Source organism: Cherax quadricarinatus, chromosome 54, assembly GCF_038502225.1.
Source record: "Cherax quadricarinatus isolate ZL_2023a chromosome 54, ASM3850222v1, whole genome shotgun sequence".
Taxonomy (NCBI): Eukaryota; Metazoa; Arthropoda; class Malacostraca; order Decapoda; family Parastacidae; genus Cherax; species Cherax quadricarinatus.
Window position 1 is genome coordinate 14,697,511 of NC_091345.1, and position 23,145 is coordinate 14,720,655.

General features: G+C 42.9%; 1 protein-coding gene across 1 annotated transcript; it reads left to right on the forward strand.

The window, feature by feature from the left end:
* The first annotated feature begins 700 nt into the window (after nt 1–700).
* Nucleotides 701–21,571, forward strand: LOC128699171 (angiotensin-converting enzyme). The gene is made up of 14 exons (XM_053791729.1): nt 701–867; nt 3,894–4,045; nt 6,212–6,376; nt 8,251–8,347; nt 9,137–9,277; nt 9,761–9,897; nt 10,014–10,163; nt 12,508–12,677; nt 12,836–12,960; nt 14,460–14,703; nt 15,234–15,332; nt 16,315–16,455; nt 16,719–16,885; nt 17,806–21,571. The coding sequence occupies exons 1-14, from the start codon at nt 804–806 to the stop codon at nt 17,913–17,915; spliced, it is 1,962 nt and encodes a 653-aa protein (XP_053647704.1). The 5' UTR covers nt 701–803; the 3' UTR covers nt 17,916–21,571.
* Nucleotides 21,572–23,145: the final 1,574 nt, after the last annotated feature.

The following is a 23,145-nucleotide window of genomic DNA, read 5'->3' on the forward strand; positions in this document are numbered from 1 at the left end:
CTGTTAGCCGACTATTGTGGATTGCATCCAGTGAAAAAAAATCGCTACGCAAATGTATTAGAAACTGACTGGTAGGTTTATTGGGTTTAAGGCATGTCGACTACATGTGGGTTATTAAGGTTGCATGTCACCTGTGCAAGTCAGAGGGATACCTTGGTTCTGAAATAAAAAAAAATTATTTATCGTCTGGTTTCATTATTTTTTTTAATAAGCGTACCTGACTGAGTGTCATATCAAAGTTTCAGTAATACCTGAAATACGTATTAAAGTAAAAACTCAGCGTATATATACACTTGAGACATACACACTTTTCTGTATATATACCCTTGTTAGAAAGTTCAGTCTTGTTGGAGGTCATACCCAGGGTAAACCTCTCAATGCATAAGACAACTTCAGACCTCTGGTATTGTTAGTGTTGGGAGTAAAGGCATCCGTGCAATGCTATGTAATTATGTTGATGAAAATACGTGAAATGCTTCATAGTTACGTATATAAACTAGGATGCAGTAATTTTCATTAATATTAAGTTTATTGAAAATACCACTAGGGATATTTACTAACAAACGTGTATCCAATTACAACCAGTTACCTTAAAAAATTTTACATTTTTTTTTACGAGTAAGATGACGCATCCAATGAGTGTGAGAGGAGGGTGCGCATGCGTGGTGGTGCTGGTGTGAGCATCACGACATAAGTGCTGCACATGCGTGGTGGTGCTGGTGTGAGCATCACGACATAAGAGTGCTGCACATGCGTGGTGGTGCTGGTGGTGGAGTCATCATCACAACATAACAGTCCTCACCATGTTGTTACTGAGGTTGTGTCTCCTCTTAGCCACTACCTCCCTCACCCTCCACGAGAATGTAGGTAAGACTGAAAAATCCTTCCTAATATAAGGAAGACTGATGACAGGATAAGCAAGGCACGTGTGCAGCACTATAGTATCTTCAATGTCGAAACGTTTCGCCTGCGTAACAGGCTTCAGTTCAATACAGGCGACTGAAGAAGTGAAAAATTTCAACATTAAAGATACCCAACAGCTGCCCATGTGTCTTGCTCATCAAGTTGTCGGTATTATGTACCATTTATATTATGATAGAGATTAATGGTATGTTCAACACATGAACGTTGAGTTAGAAGATGGAGTGTAACTAGAATTACGGCGGCAGTGAGTTAGAGACAAGTAGAGGAACTAAAACAATGGAATGTTAGTACGAAGTATGAGCCAGTGTTGAAAGAAGAATAAAATTTTGTTTAGGTTATTAACCGGAGGGTTAATTAACCGGATGGTTATTAACCCAGTCAGGGTGACATTACACTGGTTTTTTGCCATTTAAGTCCTATTAACCCTCTCTCATGATGGAACCCACGCCAGTCGCCTATCACCCGAGTACCTACGTACTGCTAAGTGAACAGGGACAACAGGATCAAACCCCAATCCCCCTCAGTGTTTGAGCTGAACATGATACCAATTACTAAACCCGTATGGGTGAAAGGGAATTAATCAAGCTTGATTCAAAGCAGCGAAGGGTAACTGGAATCGAGATCCCTCCACCTTGAAGTGTGAGTGTGCTGGAGTGAGGAGCAGGTAATGAGGAGGAGGTCGAGGAGGCGTGGTGAGGATTTACAAACACTAGCTTGCCCAGCAGATGTTTGTGGTTATAGAAGGGTGGGTGCAGGAGGGATGAGGAATGATTGGTGTAATGACGAGGTGGAAGAGGTAATATGGATGAAAAGATAAACAGCATGTGAAGTATTTTACAATGGGTGGACTGCGTGCAGAGAAAATTATAGTTATAAACCAGTGATGAAAGAGGCGAAGGAAGACACAAAATGAAAGCACAATTGTATAACAAAATGGTTTATAACCAGATGCTGAAGAATTGAGACACTTATGCAACACATGGGAATCTTTATTGAAGAAACGTTTCGCCACAGTGGCTTCATCAGTCCAATACAAAGTAGAAATGAGTAAGGAGAGGAGGAGTTCGAGGTAATCAGTCCCTCAACCTGGAATCGATGTGTTCAGTCCATCACTCTTGTAGGAAGTGCAGCATAGTGCCAGAGAGGTGGCTTATATACTGCAGTCAGATGAGTTGAAGCAGGAGGAGGCGGGATCACAGTGGGACCTGCCACTTGTGTAAGTAGGTCGTCGTCCAAAGGTTCGGCAAGCGTAGAAGTCTTTGTACCAAGATCCCATGATGTTGCAGTGTCTGACAGATGTGGTGAATGGTTTTGAAAACCGACAAGTTGAAGAATTGTCGGTTTTCAAACCAATTCACCACATAACCAGATGCGTAAAAATGCCATCAATTATTTCCAGAATTTATCACCATTACAATTTTATATGATTAAGAAAAACCGTCCATTTATTTTAGCATTGCTCTCCCTTCAAGGGAGGTGCCTGGACGCTGGTAAACGGCTCTTGATCCAGGTAACTGGAGCTACCACGCGCTTTCTTGCATTAAACCAGATTGCAGGAGCAAGGAATGTTATATTGTTATAGCGAATACTGGCATGTTACAGTGGTTAAGAATGAAATAGCATGTTAGTTTTGTTAAGGACTATCATAGTCGTACCAGATGGTGGGAAGGGCTTATTGACTCTTGCTTTCCAGTAATGACACACAGGTGGTACAGCTGGACACGCTGCCACCACTGTACCTCCTTGCTTATGTACCCCAGTACATGGTGACGTATGGCGCCCTGTGATACTGTGTATATCATGTAGGGAGCTCCTGAGGACCTGTGAAGAGCTTTGCCACCAGTGATGACATATGTGTCATGTAAGGAGCTAATGGCTACTTGAGAAGACCTTTGTCACCTCTAACACTGCGGTCTGTGGTGAGCTTCATGACCCTAAGCTCACCTTAGGTTCGAAGTGCGTATCAAGGATGACTTGCACTAACTTATAATTGTTATTGGGTATTTTTTTTGTTTCACTGATAGTGTAGAGTGAACACGTAGTCTGTTCTTCCTTCCCCTTTAGAGGTATTCTCTAACTAGCGCACTCAGTTCACACACTAAGGTCTGTGGTTCGATCCCCGGTACGGGTGGAAACATTAGGACGTGTTTCCTGGTGACACCTGCTGTCCCTGTTCACCTAGCAGTATATAGGTACACGGGTGTTAGCCGAATGGTGTGGGTCGCATCCTGGGACAAAATTTATATAATTTGCCCGAAATGCTCTACATAACAAGGGGCTTTCTGTATAGTCGTATGTCATTGATGTCAGCTAGGCCTGTATACCTTGTAGATGCACTTGTAAAAATAATTATTATTATTATTATTATTATTATTATTATTATTATTATTATTATTATTATTATTAATGTCGTCATGTTTAGTTCCTCTAGTATTCCTCTTCTCAGTTCTGGGACTAGTCTCGTTGTAAACCTTCGCACTCTTTCCAACTTTACTTGCGGTTCGATACTGGCGTTGCATACTCCAAGATGGACCTGACATATGCCGTGTATAAGGTCGTGAGTGCCTCCTTGTTGAGGTTCCTGAAAGCCTCATATTTGCCAGTCTCGAGTTGCTGCAGCAGTTATTCTACTGATGTACACCTCAGGGGAACCACTTGCAGTTATGCTCACCCTGAGGTCCTTCTCTATCATGGAGGTTTGCAGCCTTTGTCCCCCGAACCTGTACTCTGCTTCCAATCGTCTTTCCCCTCCCCGATTTTCATAACCCTGCATTTCCTGAAGTTAAGTTTTAATAGCCACTTGCTAACCCAATCCTGCTGCTTGTTAAGATACATTTATAGGCTTTCTGGTCTGCTCTGTATTCTCTTTATTAGTTTCACTGTGTCCCTCCCTTCCTTTATGAGAGGTAAAGATGTCACCAGCGGTGCTGGTGATGAGTGAGTGTTATTACGTACCTCCCTCCCTGCAGGAGAGGTGCTGGTACCTTCAGCAGTGCTCGAGTCGGTAGCTCAGAAGTTCGTAGCGGAGCGGAATAATTTGTTGTCCCAACAGTGTACCAAGACAATCACAGCAGCATGGAACTACCATACCAACCTCACCCTCCACAACAAGCTGATCCTGGTATGTAAGGGCCACAAGCCTGTTCATTATACCAGGTTATGTGTTCGATATAGTTGTTAATGAGAGAGTTAAGAGACAGACACACTAGTTCCAAGGTGGAGTTAGGTTTCAGATTAAATACTATAAATGAGTAATAGGAGTAAGAAGTAATTTGTTGCATTTATTGATTTGACAAAACAAACTCATTATGGGTTGAATGAGGCAGCAATGTTGCGAGTGTTGCAGATGACAGGAACGGAAGGTAAGGTATTGGTGTTGCAGATGACAGGAACGGAAGGTAAGGTATTAGTGTTGCAGATGACAGGAACGGAAGGTAAGGTATTAGTGTTGCAGATGAGAGGAACGGAAGGTAAGGTATTAGTGTTGCAAAGTGATTACTCAGTAGCCTGTATGCCGCCACTGCCAATATTACTATCATATTTAATGATAAACACTAAACCCTTATGGGTCTTACAACGCAAGGATGTGTGAAGACTCCACCCTCCGTCCTCTAACCGCTAGACAGACAGAATTATACTCAACAATCTTTTTTTTTTTTAAAGACTTAAAAAAAATTATTGGACCCGTTCCCTCACTTCTCTGAATTATATAATGACGAAGAGTTTCATTATCCCAGGAACTATAATGGAGATGAAGAAAAACATTATACCTGAGATCAAACTGAAAATGATGGAAAGTAACAGAGGTGTGGTACATGTTACTCTCAGAGACATGACTGGTACATGTTACTCTCAGAGACATGACTGGTACATGTTACTCTCAGAGACGTGACTGGTACATGTTACTCTCAGAGACATGACTGGTACATGTTACTCTCAGAGACGTGACTGGTACATGTTACTCTCAGAGACATGACTGGTACATGTTACTCTCAGAGACATGACTGGTACACGTTACTCTCAGAGACATGACTGGTACATGTTACTCTCAGAGACATGACTGGTACATGTTACTCTCAGAGATATGACTGGTACACGTTACTCTCAGAGACATGACTGGTACATGTTACTCTCAGAGACATGACTGGTACATGTTACTCTCAGAGATATGACTGGTACATGTTACTCTCAGAGACATGACTGGTACATGTTACTCTCAGAGACATGACTGGTACATGTTACTCTCAGAGATATGACTGGTACATGTTACTCTCAGAGACATGACTGGTACATGTTACTCTCAGAGACATGACTGGTACATGTTACTCTCAGAGATATGACTGGTACATGTTACTCTCAGAGACATGACTGGTACATGTTACTCTCAGAGACATGACTGGTACATGTTACTCTCAGAGATATGACTGGTACATGTTACTCTCAGAGACATGACTGGTACATGTTACTCTCAGAGACATGACTGGTACATGTTACTCTCAGAGATATGACTGGTACATGTTACTCTCAGATACATGACTGGTACATGTTACTCTCAGAGACATGACTGGTACATGTTACTCTCAGAGACATGACTGGTACATGTTACTCTCAGAGACATGACTGGTACATGTTACTCTCAGAGACATGACTGGTACATGTTACTCTCAGAGATATGACTGGTACATGTTACTCTCAGAGATATGACTGGTACATGTTACTCTCAGATACATGACTGGTACATGTTACTCTCAGAGATATGACTGGTACATGTTACTCTCAGAGACATGACTGGTACATGTTACTCTCAGAGACATGACTGGTACATGTTACTCTCAGAGATATGACTGGTACATGTTACTCTCAGAGACATGACTGGTACATGTTACTCTCAGAGACATGACTGGTACATGTTACTCTCAGAGACATGACTGGTACATGTTACTCTCAGAGACGTGACTGGTACATGTTACTCTCAGAGACATGACTGGTACATGTTGCTCTTAGAGACATGACTGGTACATGTTACTCTCAGGGACATGACTGGTACATGTTACTCTTAGAGACGTGACTGGTACATGTTACTCTCAGAGACATGACTAGTACATGTTACTCTCAGAGATATGACTGGTACATGTTACTCTCAGAGACATGACTGGTACATGTTACTCTCAGAGACATGACTGGTACATGTTACTCTCAGAAACATGACTGGTACATGTTACTCTCAGGCTATTAGTATTATTAATGTTTATGTTTAATTGTCTCCCTCTTCCTCCTCTTCCTTCAGCTGGGGGCGCAGGAGGACTACAGGGTCCTACAGAAGGATTCGTGGATGTTGGCACAGAGCTGGAAGGAGGTGAAGCACCACCTTCAGGATCCCTCCCTCAGACACCAGCTGAAGATTATGCTGGTCCTGGGTCCCGCAGCGCTCTCCTCTCCCTACCTGGCTGCGGTAAGGGACGAGAGGGATGAGGGAGATTGAGGGGTCAGGGCTGAGGAAGATTGAGGGGTCAGGGCTGAGGAAGATTGAGGGGTCAGGGCTGAGGGGTAAGGAATTGAAGGTCAGGGCTTGAGGGTGAGGGAGCTGAGAGTCAGGGCTTAAGAATGAGGGAGCTGAGAGTCAGGGCTTAAGAGTTAGGGAGTTGAGAGTCAGGGCATAAGAGTGAGGGAGCCGAGAGGAACTGGAAGAGTCACAACCACATCAGAAAGATTCTCCTCTTAGTAAATGAATGCTCGAGCCTTCAGTCCTCCCTGCGCAGACTGACCCGTACGGGCTTAGCGCCTCTCAACAATAATATTATTATGCGAGAGCTATTATTTAATCAGTAAGCTTGACATGGAAGAAATATTTAAAACCCCATTTACACACACACACACACACACACACACACACACACACACACACAGCCAGGATCTGCGACTCGACCCTTGCAACACTAATTGGTTAAGTACATGTACATCAAAATGGTATACAATACCGACAGGTTGGTAGGTAAGACACATAGGCAACAGTTAGGCAACTTTATTCCGAAACGTTTCGCCTACACAGTAGGCTTCTTCAGTCGAATACAGAAAGTAGGCATGAACAGTAGAGATGTGAAGACGATGTAATCAGTCCATCACCCTTGAAGTCGTAGAATTTTGAGGTTGTCAGTCCCTCAGCCTGGAGAAGTTCAGTTCCATAGTCAGGAACTGTCTGATAGTTCCTGACTATGGAACTATCTATCAGGAACTATCTATCAGATAGTTCTAGGCTGAGGGACTGACAACCTCAAAATTCTACGACTTCAAGGGTGATGGACTGATCACATCGTCTTCACATCTCTACTGTTCCTGCCTACTTTCTGTATTCGACTGAAAAAGCCTACTATGTAGGCGAAACGTTTCGGAATAAAGTTACCTAACTGTTGCCTATGTGTCTTACCTGGTTAAGTACACTTGTCTGATTACTGCAGTACATTGTAAACAGGTGTAAGATCATGCAAATGACTGATACATAATATTTGCCGGGAGAGGGGAAGACCAGCCTTTGCGAATCACATTAGTTCACTCAACGTATCACCAGAGGCGCATATACCGTCAGCAGTGAGTGGAACATATAAAATCTTGCAACTGTTTTCAAGCATCGTTGTTTGCAACGTGCGTCAGGAGAGAAGTAGACTTTCCAGCACTGCATGAAGCGCATGCTTGAACAGTGTGTTCGGAAACCGCAGGAGGTGCTGAGGGTTATAAGTGAGAATGTTGATCTGTGAGGAGAAACTCAAGGAACTGAACCTTTGAAGAGTGAAAAACCAGGGAAGACATGATAATGACGTACAATATACCCTGTTTACTGTAGACATGTCAGACGGACACATACATGAATAATAATAATAATAATAATAATAATAATAATAATAATAATAATAATAATAATAATAATAATAATCTTTATTCCTACCAGTACATAATAATACAGCTGATACAGACCTAGCTGACATTAATAACATACTATATAGAAAGTCCCTGGTTATTCAGATCATTTTTAGGAACTTAGGCTAATCTTGTCCCCCAGGATGCCACCAATAACTGTCGTCTAATACCCAGGTTCCTACTTATGGCTAGGTAAACAAAGGTAACAGGTGTTAGGTAACATGCTTAACGTTTCACCCGTGCCGGGGATCGATTCCTGGACCCTCGGTGGGTGAACTAAGGACGCTACCAACCAAGCCAGAAGCACCACTACCTATAAGAACAAAGACCAGTAAGAAGGAACCCTTCCACCTCAAGACAAAGTGAATTTTTAGTGTTCAGAAGAACTGACGTTTGTTTACACTTGTGTTCCAGTATCTAAGAACTGTGGAGGGGATGAAGGAGGTGTACAGGAGCGCCTCTGTCTGTGACTACTACACCCCCGACCTCTGTGGCCTCACCCCCCAGCAAGGTAAGGAGCAGGGGTAGTAGGTGCTACCCCAGCAAGGTAGGGAACAGGGGTAATAGATGCTACCTCTGCTGTTACCTCTTCCCCCAGCAACGTAAGGAGTTGGGGTAGTAGGTGCTACCCCAGCAAAGTAGGGAGCAGGGGTAGTAGGTGCTAACCCTTTGGCCTCCCCCCCACAGCAAGGTAGGGAGCAGAGGGCAGTAGGTGCTACCCCTGCTGTGGCCTCACCCCTCCAGCAAGGTTGGAAGCAATGTGCACTAGGTGTTACCCCTGCTGTGGCCTCACCCCGCAACAAGATATGGAGCAGAGGTTGTGGCCTCACCCTCCCCAGCAGGTAGGAAGCAGGGGTAGTAGATGCTATCCCTGTTAGGACCTCACCCCTCAGGAAAGTAGGGAGCAGGGGTAGTAGGTGCTACCCCTGCTGTGGCCTCACCCCCCCCCCAACTCAGACTAACACATTTCAGCACCTTGTATGAGCAACATCCTGCTTGATGGAGTATGGCAGGGAAACGTAGCTAGCTTTTGCTCCCACTGTCACATAGAATAGTGTAGCAGCACACTGCTGGTGATTCTAATTTTGCTAAATAAACAAAAATAGTTACGGAATAGGGAACACCTATATATTTTTATATGGGGCCTCCACTAGCGAGGTTTCCCACTTCCATTCCACTAGCTATGGCCTCCACTCCCAACTAAGCACCTCCAGGTCACACTCTGGGTGGCACTCACAAGTTACTACCCAGGGTAGTACCCTCAGGGTGGCACTAACATGGCACTACCTCCGGGTCACAGGAGTGCAGGAGATCTTCAAGAAGAGCACTGACGCAGCTGAGTTGGCATATATCTGGAGGTCGTGGAGAGACCAGACTCGTGGTATACGCAAATCGTACCGTCGCTACATGGACCTGGCCAACCTTGCGGCCCATACCAACAGTGAGTGTTAATCAGTTACCACTTTGTCCTAGGCACATGTCGATTAGACATATGCGCGCGATGTGTGTGTGTGTGTGTGTTCAGGTGTGTGTTTTACATGTGTTTGGGCCTTTTTACAGTTGTGTATGTGTGTGTGTATTCTACAACAGGTGATATGTCTATTTGCAAATGTGTGTGAGCTCGTGTTTTACAGGTGTGTGTATTTATATGGATGTGTTTTTACTGGTGTCTATGCGTTTATTTTGCAGGTGTATGTGTCTGTTTAAAGATGTCTGTGGGCTCATATTTTACAGATGTGTGTACAGATGTGTGCACCGATGGTGTGTATGTGTGTACAAGTGTGTGCACAGGTGGTGGGTGTGCACATGTGTATGTTATTCAAGGAATGCATATAATTCCTTACCTTAGCTGCAGCAACATACAAAGACGCTCTTCGTAGCGACCTTAGTAACCCACGGCAATCCTGGCCGGTCACCTTATCAGATCTGGTCAACAAGGTGGAGTTGGAACTAGGTGAGTACGGTGGCGGAGGCTTCAGGCAAGACCTGCAGGAGGCGTGGCAGCAGCTGAGGCCACTCTACCTCCAGCTTCACGCCTACACCAGGAGGAAACTCCGTCAGGTAACCACTTCCTTAACTCTTGAAGGGAAGAGAAGGGGTACTTTGATGATAGTCTGCTTGCAGTCCTTTCTTAAGGAACAGTCTTTCTCACCTGTCACCTTGGTGGTCGTGGACAGGTGTACGGGCCCCAGGTGGTGACGGAGCGAGGCCCCTTACCTGCCCACCTTCTGGGAGACCTGTGGGCCCAGCAGTGGAAGGTTTGGGACCTCATCATACCTTTCCCTGGCAAGACCAACCCCAACGTCACCCTCGAGATGAAGAGACAGGTGTGTATTACTAAGTAATAGGCAGATACAAGTGTGTGTGTGTGTGTGTGTGTGTGTGTGTGTGTGTGTGTGTGTGTGTGTGTGTGTGTGTGTGTGTGTGTGTGTGTGTGTGTGTGTGTGTGTGTGTGTGTGTGTGTGTGTGTGTGTGTGTGTGTGTGTGTGTGTGTGTGTGTGTGTGTGTGTGTGTGTGTGTGTGTGTGTGTGTGTGTGTGTGTGTGTGTGTGTGTGTGTGTGTGTGTGTGTGTGTGTGTGTGTGTGTGTGTGTGTGTGTGTGTATGTGTGTGTACTTGCCAATTTGTACTCTTCTATTTGCGATTGCAGGGATTCGGGTCTCGGCTTTTTGGTCATATCATATATCATGTATAGTGTATTGACTGGCTCTTTGTCGAAGTTCCTGAAAAAGCTAATGTTATATTTGTCAGATGTGCGTATGCTGCAGAAGTTAATCAGTTTATCTGCGACTCAGCTGATATGTTCGGTACTATGCTCACCCCGAGATCCTTTTTCTTTGAGCGAGGTTTGCATCCTTCGTCCCTAGAGATTGTACTGCACTCCATTTCTCGTCCTCTTTACCTCCCCAATTTTCAAAACCTGGTATTTGCTGGGGCTGAGTGTCAATAGCCACTTGCCAGGCCAGTCCTGTTGTGTGTCCAGGTTCGTTGCAAACTTTCAGTGTCTTTTCCAGTTTTTATTTTCCTTAGTTGCACATCACCTACAGACAGGGATTCATCAGACTATGCCTTCTGGCACGTCGTTTATGTACACCAGATATAATGCTGGTCCCAATACTGATCCTTGTGGAACCCCACTTGTCACACTTGCCTAAGCAATCGTGCTTTGTTTCCTTAACTTTATGTATTGCTTGATGTACTGTAGTGCATTCCTTGCTCCTATAGCTTGTGTCCCAGTTTCTTGTGCGGTACTGTCAAAAGCTCTTACAGTCCAAGAATATGCAACTCACCCATCCCCCCCTCTCTCTCTCTCTCTCTCTCTCTCTCTCTCTCTCTCTCCTGTCTCACTACTGTTACCTTGTCATAAAACTCAAGTAGGTTTGTGCGACAGGATTTATCATCTTTAAAACGGTGCTGGTTGTTGTTATGAATTCACTCCTTCCCAGGTACTCCACTACTCTTTTCTAATTATCCTCTCAATAACTTTGCACATTATCCATGTCAATAACACCGACCTGTAGTTTAATGCTGCCTATCTCTCCCCTTTTTTAAATGCTGCAACTACGTTTTCTGCTTTCCACATCTCTTGCAGTTGCCCTATATCAATCGACTTGTTGAAGATTTTAACTAGCGGTACACACTGCATTCCTGCTCCCCCTCTCTGGGGAAGATAATGTTTGGTCCCATTGCCTTCGAGGTATCTAGATCACTCAGTAGTTTCTTCACCTTTTCTCCCGTTGTGCATTTTGTCCAGTACTCGTTGATGTATTCACTCTCTCTCTCTTTCACTTTCTGGTAATGTCACCTATTTTCTTTGTGAGCACCTTCTTAAATCTTTTTTTTTCGACTCCTTGCAGACTTCCTGGTCAATTCTTCTGGTTCTCTTCCTTCCTTTATCAGTCTTATTACCTGGCCATTTATTGTTGTCTTCCCTTTATGTGGCTGTATGGCAACTTTAATTCAGATTTGCGGTACACACACACACACACACACACACACACACACACTCACACACACACACACACACACACACACACACACACACACACACACACACACACACACACACACACAAGGAATCATCAGTGATTATACACCAGGGAGATAGTGGGTAGGTAGAGTGGCCATGAACAGGGCGAGGAGGAGGCCTCTCGATGTTATGACATTCTCACTGCGTCTCTCAGCCCTTCTTACCCTTACGTGTTCATTTCTGGCTCTTCTACTTGCTTTCCTGTTTTCTCCTGTTCTTTGTCTGTTGTGCCCCGTGGATCGATTAGTAACGTACTCTCCTATTCTTTGATTTCTTTATTTTTTTGCCATGCTCTTGCACTTGTATCTTTTACCTCTCTGTACCTCTAGTCAACCATGAGCTCTATTCTTACATAGGTCTCTTCTGCTCCTGGGTATGAATTCCTCCTCTGCTTCTAATTACTTGTCGGCTACATACTCCATCATTCCATTCGTATGAGTATGTGTGAGTGTGTGTACTCATATGTACTCACCTATATGTGGTTGCAGATATCAAGTCACAGCTCCTGGCCCCGCCTCTTCGCTGGTCGCTACTAGATATATGAGTATGTATGCATGTGTGAGTATGTGATATATAGCATTTGTCTGACACCATCGCAATCCTTCTCTGGCCCTCTCTTCCCTGAGGGTGGTGGCTCCTGCAGTGGTACACTCCGAGGAGGATCTTCCAGCTGGCTGAGGACTTCTTCACGTCTTTGGGTCTGCCACGTCTTCCAGCATCCTTCTGGCGAGACTCTCTCCTACAGAAGCCCCGTTACAGGGACGTCCTCTGCCACGCCTCAGCCTGGGATTTCTGCAACGGCAAAGACTTCAGGTAAGGACACACACACACACACACACACACACACACACACACACACACACACACCACATTCTTCGTAGTTGTAATGAACTAATATGAGCAGTTTACATTAGATGCCGATAATACGAAGTCTGAAAGATGACGCATATTAACACCAAGATATGAGACAGGATGAGTCAGTGCACGGAGGTGCGACAGGAGGACCTGTCTTCCACCCACCACGAGATGGCCCACGTCCAGTACTTCCTTCACTACCGTCATCTTCCTTACACCCTCCGCCAGGGTGCCAACCCAAGTAAGTCTTGTTACTCCTTATGTGTATGTGTGTGTGTCTGTGTGTGTGAGAGAGAGAGAGAGAGAGAGAGAGAGAGTGACTTTCATCATTTGCTTTATCTCTGTGAGTCAGACAGCTCCTCATCACTGCTGTCTTCGGTTCTCTTATTTCAACACTGAATGACTTACAAGTTTAGCGCTTTCCATAAATTCAGTATAATAACATTGTAAGCTCCTATTGACAAAATTTAATGTAAAACATTAACAAAGTGAGAACACGCACGAGAACACCCAGAAAAACACACACGAGAACGTTCTTCTACCTCGCGTATCAATCTGCTGTGTTGGACGCGCTTGTTCCAGCAGCGTTCGTCCCATCAGAGTGACAGCTGGAACGCTGCCTCAATATCGACAAGAGTTTCTCTATATAGTGCGATATTTTTCTCTCTCTGAATTTGACTGAAAAAAAAGTTCACTCATGAATATACTTCGTGTGAAAAATGTCTGCACTGAACCCTCTGATTAATTCTGAGTGCACTTTTCTCAATTGCATTTATGTAGCTCGATGGCTAGCGCACTCGGCTCATACACTCTGGTCCGAGGGTCGATCCCCGGTACGGCTGGAATAAAAAACATTAGGACGTGTTTCCATAAGACATCTGCTGTTCAGTGTTCATCAGTAAAATAGGTATCTGGGTGTTAGTTTACTGGTGTGAGTCGCATCCTGGGACAAAACTGACCTAATTTGCCCTAAATATTTTGCATAACAAGCGGCTTTGTATATAGTAGTATGTCACTGATGTCAGCTAGACCTGTATACCTTGTACATGTACTTATGGAAATAAAGATTATTATTATTATTATTATTATTATTATTATTATTATTATTATTATTATTATTATTATTATTATTATTTTATGGGGTCCACCTATGGTGTAAATTATGGGATCCACAGCCTCGGAGAAGTGGATAAAAAGGCTTCAAGGAAGAATATTTGGATTTCTTCCTGAAGCCATTTAAATATTCCACTTATTAAAAATTAAAAATTATTATTAAAAATTTATTCAGTGTGAAGGAGTCGTAATCGAGGGCCTAATGTAACTTTATTAACAGCAACGTTTTTCCCACACAATGGCTTTATAGAACTAGTTTAAGGGCGAAACGTTGTGGTTATTGAAGGCATCCAGTTCATATCAGTGTTATTCCACCACACAGAACCAAACTGACGACACTAGTTCCACATCTTAGTATCATTGTTGAGGAAACGTTTCTCCCGCCAGCTTTATCAGTCCCATGAGAGAATAAACAGTGGAAGATGTGAAGAGGACATTCGCGGTGACTAGTCCCTCACCTTGATAAATCAAGGCTGAGGGACTGGTCGGCTCACATTACGGCACTACTGCGCTCTGCAGAGGCGAAACGTCTCCACAGTAAAGATACCCAAGTGTTGCACATGCGTCTTGTAAGCCACTAACAGAATAAGAGAGAGAGAAACGTCTTCACCTGTGACATTCGTGTAGGTTTCCAGGAAGCCCTGGGTCACGTCGTACAGATGAGTGCCTCCACGCCTCAACACCTGCAGAAACTGGGACTCCTGCGAGGGCTGAAGGAGGACCGAGAGGTGGACATCAACTTCCTCCTGCAGGAAGCCACCGATAAACTGACTTTCATGGCTTACGCTCACGTGATGGACTCCTGGCGCTGGGATGTCTTTGACGGGACCATCCATGACAAGGACTGGAACTGTGCTTGGTGGGACCTCAGGTGAACTCAACATTATTATTGTTATTAACATTATTATTATAATTATTATTATTTTCCTCATCTTCTTATTATTATTAATCATTAATTATTATTATTTTATAATTAACATATTATTATTATCATCAATTATTATTATTATTAATTATTATCATTATTATTGTTATTATAATTATTATTAATTATAATTATTATTAATTATTATTATTATTATTATTACTATTACTATTATTATTATTAATTATTATTATTATTATTATTATTATTATTATTATTATTATTATTATTATTATTATTATTATTATTATTAATTATCAGTCTCTCCTCACGGTTCATACCCTTCAGATGTGGGACTAGTCTTGTTACTAACCTCTGCACTCTCTCCAGTATCTTGACATGCTTTGTAAGGTGTGGGCTCCAGTCCCTCCACGATGGTGCTGTGTACCCCGGCATGGCCATGATGTATACCTGTTTCTTAATGGCACTGCACTCTACTTCTTGATGTCACTGAACTCTGGTGGTGTTCCACACAGGTTCACCGTGCAGGGGGTCAAGCCTCCAGAGCTGCGCACTGAAGAAGACTTTGACCCAGCAGCCAAGTACCATGTGGTCGCAGACCTATCCTACACCAGGTAGATCTGAAAACCATTCCCTTTCCACGCACACAAAAACGACACACACACACACACAAAAACGACACACACACACACACACACACACACACACACACACACACACACACACACACACACACACACACACACACACACACACACACACACACAGGGAGAGAGAGAAAGAGAGGCATAAACTAGCAGAAACAATATATTATGCAATACTCCAGCAGGGCACCACATACTGAGGAAAACACTGAGAGAGAGAGATGAGGTAATATTCAGATATTGTGTCTCATGAAGAGGTAAACTCATTTAGGTTATTCGGCTCAAGGAGCGTTGAAGGCTTGATCCTCCTTCCATTAATCACCTTCCGGTCTCCGTCTCATCAGGCTCTCCTAACACGGAACTTTTCAATTAGACAAGAAATAGAATACGAGTCTCCACTTGGAGATAGTGATCATGCAGTCCCCACCTGGGGCTAGTAATCATGCAGTCTCCACTTGGAGCGAGCGCTAGTGGTTGATAGTATTGGAACACCCTAAGTTGATAGTAAGTAAGTAAGTTTATTCAGGTATACACAAATACAGTTACATAGATTATCATACATAGCAGCATATGTGTAAAGTACCTAGGATAACCCATAAAAGTCAGACAACGTGACTTATTTCCATTGGGGTCCTTTATTCCATTGGAACACCCTACCTAGTAGTTGACAGTATTAGAATACTCTAGCTAGTAGTTGATAGTATTGGAACACCCTACCTAGTAGTTGATGGTATTGGAACACCCAAGCTAGTAGTTGATGGTATTGGAACACCCAAGCTAGTAGCTGATGGTACTGGAACACCCTGCCTAGTAGCTGGTAGTATTGGAACACCCGAGCTAGTGTTCGAAATAATATCCCAGTATAAACGCGTGTTATTATTGAGTAAAATATTTTGTGCTTTCGTTGCATAAATTATCGTGGTGTTGATCAGAGGTGTGTTGTCTATTGCAGATATTTTGTGAGCCTTGTGTTGCAGTTCCAGTTTTACAAGGCTCTGTGTGTGAGGGCCAGTCAGTATGACCCTCTCCAGCCCTCCACACCTCTCCATAAATGTGATTTCTACCAGTCGAGGGGCGCTGGTGATGCTCTGAGGTACGTGGGAGTCTGTGAGAGTACGTGGGCTTTTGTGAGAGTACGTGGGCATCTGTGAGAGTACGTGGGCATTAGTATGAGTAGGTTGATAGTCACAAAAAAAAAAGTTTTAAACTCGCATGGATTTACGTTGTATATCCTCTCTTTTTCATGCATAGTATAATAACCATTAATTTTCCAATTATCATTATTATTGTTTATTATTATTATTATTATTATGCACAAAGAGAGCAGTGGTTGTTATTGAAGGTGATTCTCGACAGGACCATGATGAAGCTGGGACGGTCGAAGCCATGGAGCGAGGCTCTTCAAGCACTGACGGGGAACAGCAAGCTGGACGCCTCGGCCATGAGGGACTACTTCAGACCCCTGGAGGAGTGGCTGAAGGAGGACAATCAACGACACGGCGAGTTCGTTGGGTGGAGAGCAGGTGAGTTCCACGAAGTAGCAGCCAGAGGGCTGCTACTTCCCTGAGTATCTACCTTGTAAATCAGGTGAGTTTAACGAAATAGCAGTCAAAGTGATTTACTAAAACCGCAATAACGCGATCACAAACAAATCACATAGCACATGTTTTTAACCTGGATTTTTGCATATGTGAAGTATTTTGGATTTATCTCAGTTTCACTTATTTCTTTTAAAAATCCCTCTGTACTCTCCTGTATGTGATTACGGGGGTCGATTCACAGCTCCTGGCTCTCTCTGCGTGATGAGGCAATTTGAGCTCAAGGTTTCCTAGTTCTCCAGCCAGTGTTACTTTTCATTACTCAGAGAGCCCGCTGATTTGAGGAGCTCTGTTAGTCGTTACCTTGGCCTATGGAGAGCACGACTCTTTCCAACCTGCATTTTCTCCTTCGTAACGATGTGTCTGGAGCGTACTTCTACTGTCACTGAGCTCATCCTCTCCGTATGCTGGTTTAGGTCGTGTTGTATCATACTGGCTGGCGAAACGTCTCCACAGTAAAGCTACCCAAGTGAATATGAAAATGGTATACAATACCGACAGACTGATAAGTAGGACACATGTGCAACAGCTAGGTACCTTTATTTCGAAACGTTTCGCCTATACAGTAGGCTTCTTCAGTCGAGTACATGTGCTACCCAAGTGTTACACATGTCTGAACCATCTTTTGAGGTTAATCTTGCATAATAATGTCTGATATGTATGTACATCACAAGAGTCCAAATTAACCTCATCCTTGAAGCAGTCACAAGGCATCTAGATCAATTTTGATCATATTTTTGCCCGTGATTCTAATTTTTAAAGTTCCGCAATTTCCCTTCGTCCCCCCCCTCGCTATTCTTGTTTTAAATTATGGTTAGCCAAGTTTACTTTGGGTTTTTTTTCAGATGACCAGTATTGTTTGTATAAGAAACCAGCAGAGACCCCTCTTCCTGTAACACCACCTCCCTCATACGGCAACTCCCGCACCAGTGATCGACAGCAACAGCAGCAGTGATCCACAACAGCAGCACCAGTGATCCACAGCAGCAGTGATCCACAAAAACAGTACCAGTGATCCACAACAACAGCACCAGTGATTCTCAACAACAACACCAGTGATCCACAACAACAGTAACAGTGATCCATAACAACAGCACCAGTGATAAACAACAACAGTAACAGTGATCCACAACAACAGCACCAGTCATTCACAACACCAGTGATCCATAACGACAGCAGCAGTGATCCACAACAACAATAGCAGTGATCCACAACAGCAGCAGTGATCCACAACAACAGCGGCAGTGATCCACAACAGCAGCAGTGATCCACAACAGCAGCAGTGATCCACAACAGCAGCAGTGATCCACAACAACAACACCAGTGATCCACAACAACAGTAGCAGTGATCCATAATAATAGCAGCAGTGATCCACAACAAGAGCACCAGTGATCCACAACAGCAGCAGTGATCCACAACAAGAGCACCAGTGATCCACAACAGCAGCAGTGATCCACAACAACACCACTGATCCACAACAGCAGCAGTGATCCACAACAACAACAGTGATCCAGACAGTGGCGGATTTGCCAATAGAAAGATTAAGTGGCCACTTAGAGACCCTGACTACTGATGAGTCAGTGGCGGACCTACATTTTTGGGGCCTTGAAGCTTGAACTGTTATGGGGGCCCCTTCGCAAACCCTCCTCATGCAGTAGACCCAAAATTCTTAGTAATGTTGCTTCTGTGGTCCCTCCGGGATTAGGGGCCCTGAGGCTTAAGCTTCATAAGTTTCATAGTACATCCGCCTCTATGAGGGTACCTGACTACTGAGGGACTCCTGACTACTTAGGGACCCCTTACTACTGAGGAGCTCTGACTACTGAGGGGCCCTGACTACAGAGGGGCCCCTGACTACTGAGGGGTCCTGTCTACTAAGGGGTCAAGACTACAGAGGGGGTACTGACTACTGAGGGGCCCTGACTACAGAAGGCCCCTGACTACTGAGGGCCGTCCTGAGTACCGAGGGGCCCTACTACAGAGGGCCCCTGACTACTAAAGGGCCCCTGACTACTGAAGGGCCCCTGACTACTAAGGGGGGCCCCAAATCGTTAACTATCACTTTCTTAACCTTCCTGAGTTACTCCCGTCTGTAACATTTTCTAGCAATTTGTGGCACTGTGGTCTACAAATATTGATGCGCATATCATTAAAAGCTATTTTGATTCTGGAATCAAAAATATTTTTAACTTGCTCTCATATTTTGTTGAATATTTTAGGAAAAAATATTCATTTATATGACAACATGCTGGCAGCAACAGACATAAAATCAATTGTATTTCAGGCTTATAATGTTATTTTTTTTTTATTTTCATTAGGGCCAGAGCTGGCAGCAGTGAGGAGGGGGGCCCCCTTGCTTCCTAACGGGGGCCCTCCTTTCGTAAGAGGGTCCCCCTCCCCTAAGGAGACCACAATAGAATTAATTGTAATATTTGGCATTAATGGTTTATCCTAGGTAAATTTGTATATAATTTACGACCATATGGTGCTTTTTGTTGGGTGGTATGGTTGGTTGATGGTTTCTTGGGGTCACCGCCCCCCATACCCGTGGCCCGGTCCATTATGGACATTTAAAACATTGGTCTGCAACATATTTTTATCCTCTTCATTGCTCACCAATGACTAATTTCTCCCAATAACTGTGCTACACCGGCGAGGAGTGGATTAATAAAGGTAAGGAGTGGGGGGTGGCACTAACACCAGTCATAACAACAGTCAGTGATCAACCCTCATCACGCACTTATCCACCTCAAACTGCCAATTTTTTTGTTGTAGTTGTACACAAACTTCTTACTCAAGCTTAGGTGAGTACAGAATAACACTTAAGTGCATATATTAATGTGTGTCGAGTCAAAACTTGTGTACATTAGCTGTGTGGTGATTGTGTGTGTGTGTGTCAGCCTCCAGGGAGGCTCCTTGATCTCACAAACTGGACCAGTCCTCGTCTTCCTTGGATCAGACTTAATTGCCTCCCATTTCTACCCAGGCTGTGTGTGACCCACTGCGAATTTAACGCTTCCTTATAAATACAAGCAATGGGGTAAAAAATAACTTCGCGTGACCTAATTTTGTGTTTTCCTGGTGGGTAATTTACACACACTTCATTATGTATAATTAAGTTTATTCAACTACAGGTATACATAAATACAGTTATATAAATTATCATACATAGCAGCATATGTGTAGATTACCTAGGATAACTCAAAAAAAGTCGAAGTGACTATTTACAATAAGGTCCATGTGATAATTCTAGTTACCTAAATTTGTATAGCTACTTATGAGTACCTGTACCTAAATAAACTTAAACATTGCCTACACATGTCAAAGCCAGTCCTAGCATGAGACAGTTTAGGAAGAGAGCTAAAAGGTAGCTAATTTCTTGTGTAGTTAACATTGATGTACTTATTATTGTAAGCTGATTATTTTTAATGTTAATGTAAGTAACTCGCTCTACTTTATTCCTGTCCTGTCGTATCTTATTTTACTATAACTGGTTTTCACACACTTGAGTTATTTAGCTGTTTTAACTTTTTATTTTATAATCATGATTGATTTCTACTGCAACATACAGTTAAGCTTTAAATAATAACGATAATTGTACTTATGTGTACCTGTACCTAAGTAAACTTATTTACTTAACTTTTAGTCCAAGGAATTTTAATTTGACTCGCCTTCCTTGTATCAGACTTGATTGCTTCCCATTCCACCAGGCACTATGTGACCCTTACATATTTAGTGATTCCTGTGTATGTAATAATAATAATTAGTGTGGTGGTGTTTGAGTGGTGTGTGCCTGGGAGTAGGAGACTTGTCTGGGAGGGGTGCCACTCCCCCAAAGGGAACCACACAGGGTGCCACTCCCTCCCAAAGGGCACCACACAGGGTGCCACTTCCCCCATAGGGCACCACACAGGATGCCACTTCCCCAAAGGTTACTACTTTTCACAGGGGTGTCACTTATCTCACAGGGCCACTCCTACATTGTGCCACTCCTCCCACAGAGTGCCACTCCTCCCATAGTGCTGCTCCCACAGTGCCACTCCTCCCACAGAGTGCCACTCCCACTGGGGTGCTAGCTTTAATAAACCCAACATCTCTGACAGCATAAATGGTAGGGATTTTTCTCTTTTTCATCTAAATTTGGTGGCACAGCCAATGACAAGAAAATGCATATGGATTGCATAATGTTAAAAATTCTGCACTTTGAACATTTTTACTTGCATTTTGATTATGATTCATATAGTATGAGCATGAATTACCTATTCAAATTCAAAATTTTATTTCTTTTTATGCTGTGCAAAGATAATATAGTTTACATGTAATATAGCATTGTTAGGCATAAAAGGAAACCATTAGTATGTAATGCGTTTTGGGCAAACTAATAATAATGCTTTAAGACTACTTAAGAATTAGACATAGGCTATTTAGTAGGATTTTTTCTTTAGTTAACTACAGTTATATGCACAGTAAGAAAGGTAGCTAAATGAACAATGGTATAATTTTTTAAAATATGACTTATTATTATGACAGTAGAAGGTTGCTAATGGATGTTTATATGATAATCAACTGGTTGTAGTAGTTTGTAAATAAAATAAGATTTGCCTCGCATACTGAGTGTCCATGATTCAACCCCTGTGGCATGGTTGGAACTGTTCACACACAAGTCACAGGCTCCACATGATCATAATGTCAACAACCCCCCTTTCCTTATGAGTATTAGTCAACTTGTGGATCACATCCTGGGGGACATGATTAAAGGACCCCAGTGGAAATTAGTCCTCGATGACATATTGACTTTCTTGGGTTGTTCTGGGTGGCTAAGACTACAAGTTAAAAATCCAACCAAATCTTATCTTAAGACCTAATCCTCACACTCCCTTCCACACGTATACTCGACCCCTGAGCTCCATGCTTCCCAGGGCACAGGTTCCACCATGATCATAATGTTAACAATCCCCCTCCCCCTATGCTGATTCCCATGTGTCCTGTTGCAGAATACCACCCAAAAGACCAATAATCATAAAGGAATTTATTCCTACTCAATGTCCTGTAAAACTTTGTTGCCAATATTTGACACCCATTAGCCAAATCAAATACAGCAATCCTAAGCACCCACTTCGTATTAACATGTTGAATCAAATCAATTTAAGACTCTTCTCAAAAGCCACTTAATCACCCTAGACTAAACGCTAAATACTCAGTACACACATACTTATGTGCTTCCACATCATAACTTCAACAATCACTTTGAACCTTTTATCCATTGTTGACAGGAATATAAATGAATCATTGTTTTCACAAAAAAGCATTTTAGAATATATGAATGTATCTTTTGTCTTATACAAATTTGATTCAGTTATAATTAATAATCTACTGTACAACTATGAAATAATTACTAGCCTACTGTACAACTATGATATAATCCTTAGTATTAAGTAGTCTGTAAGCCAATAATGTTAAGTTGGCTCATAATGCCTAGGCATAATAGAGGCTCTCTTTGCATTGCAACCCACTATTGTAAATACAAAATCTCAGTGTACTGTTTGCAAAGACATAAAATATGCTAATGTTTGCTTGTGCCCCAGTTACCCTTCAAAGTCCAAATTCCAGGCCCTAAACACTAGCTCTCTCCTGCTTCCTCTCACCAGTATTTATGCACATGCCAGCCTCTTAGACAATTCGTCCATTTGCTCCTGGCTTGATTGATAGTGCTCTCAGAAAAACTGAAGGTCTGGGGGATTGATCCCTGTTCACCTAGCAGTAAGTAGGTACAGTGGTACCTCAGTATACTTCCTTAATTCGTTTCAGGACCTTGGACTTATACCAAACAGGATGTATACCAAATGAATTTTCCCCTATGAAATACAGTGGTACCTCAAGTTTTGAACAGCTCCCATCGAACAATTATGTAAGTGTATTTTGGGGGGTCTGAAACGGGCTAATCTAATTTACATTATTCTGTATGGGAACATATTCGTTCGGTATTGGCACTTGAACAGCCTTCTAGAACGAATTAAGTTCGTAACTAGAGGTATCACTGTATAGGGAAAACAATTAATCCGTTCCCATGAAAAAAATCCTATTGTTATTGGCAAATTATACATTGGTGGAGTTGTATAAAATAATTTAAACATTGCTTAATACTAAAATAGTATGTAATTTAAACACTGCTTAATACTAAAAT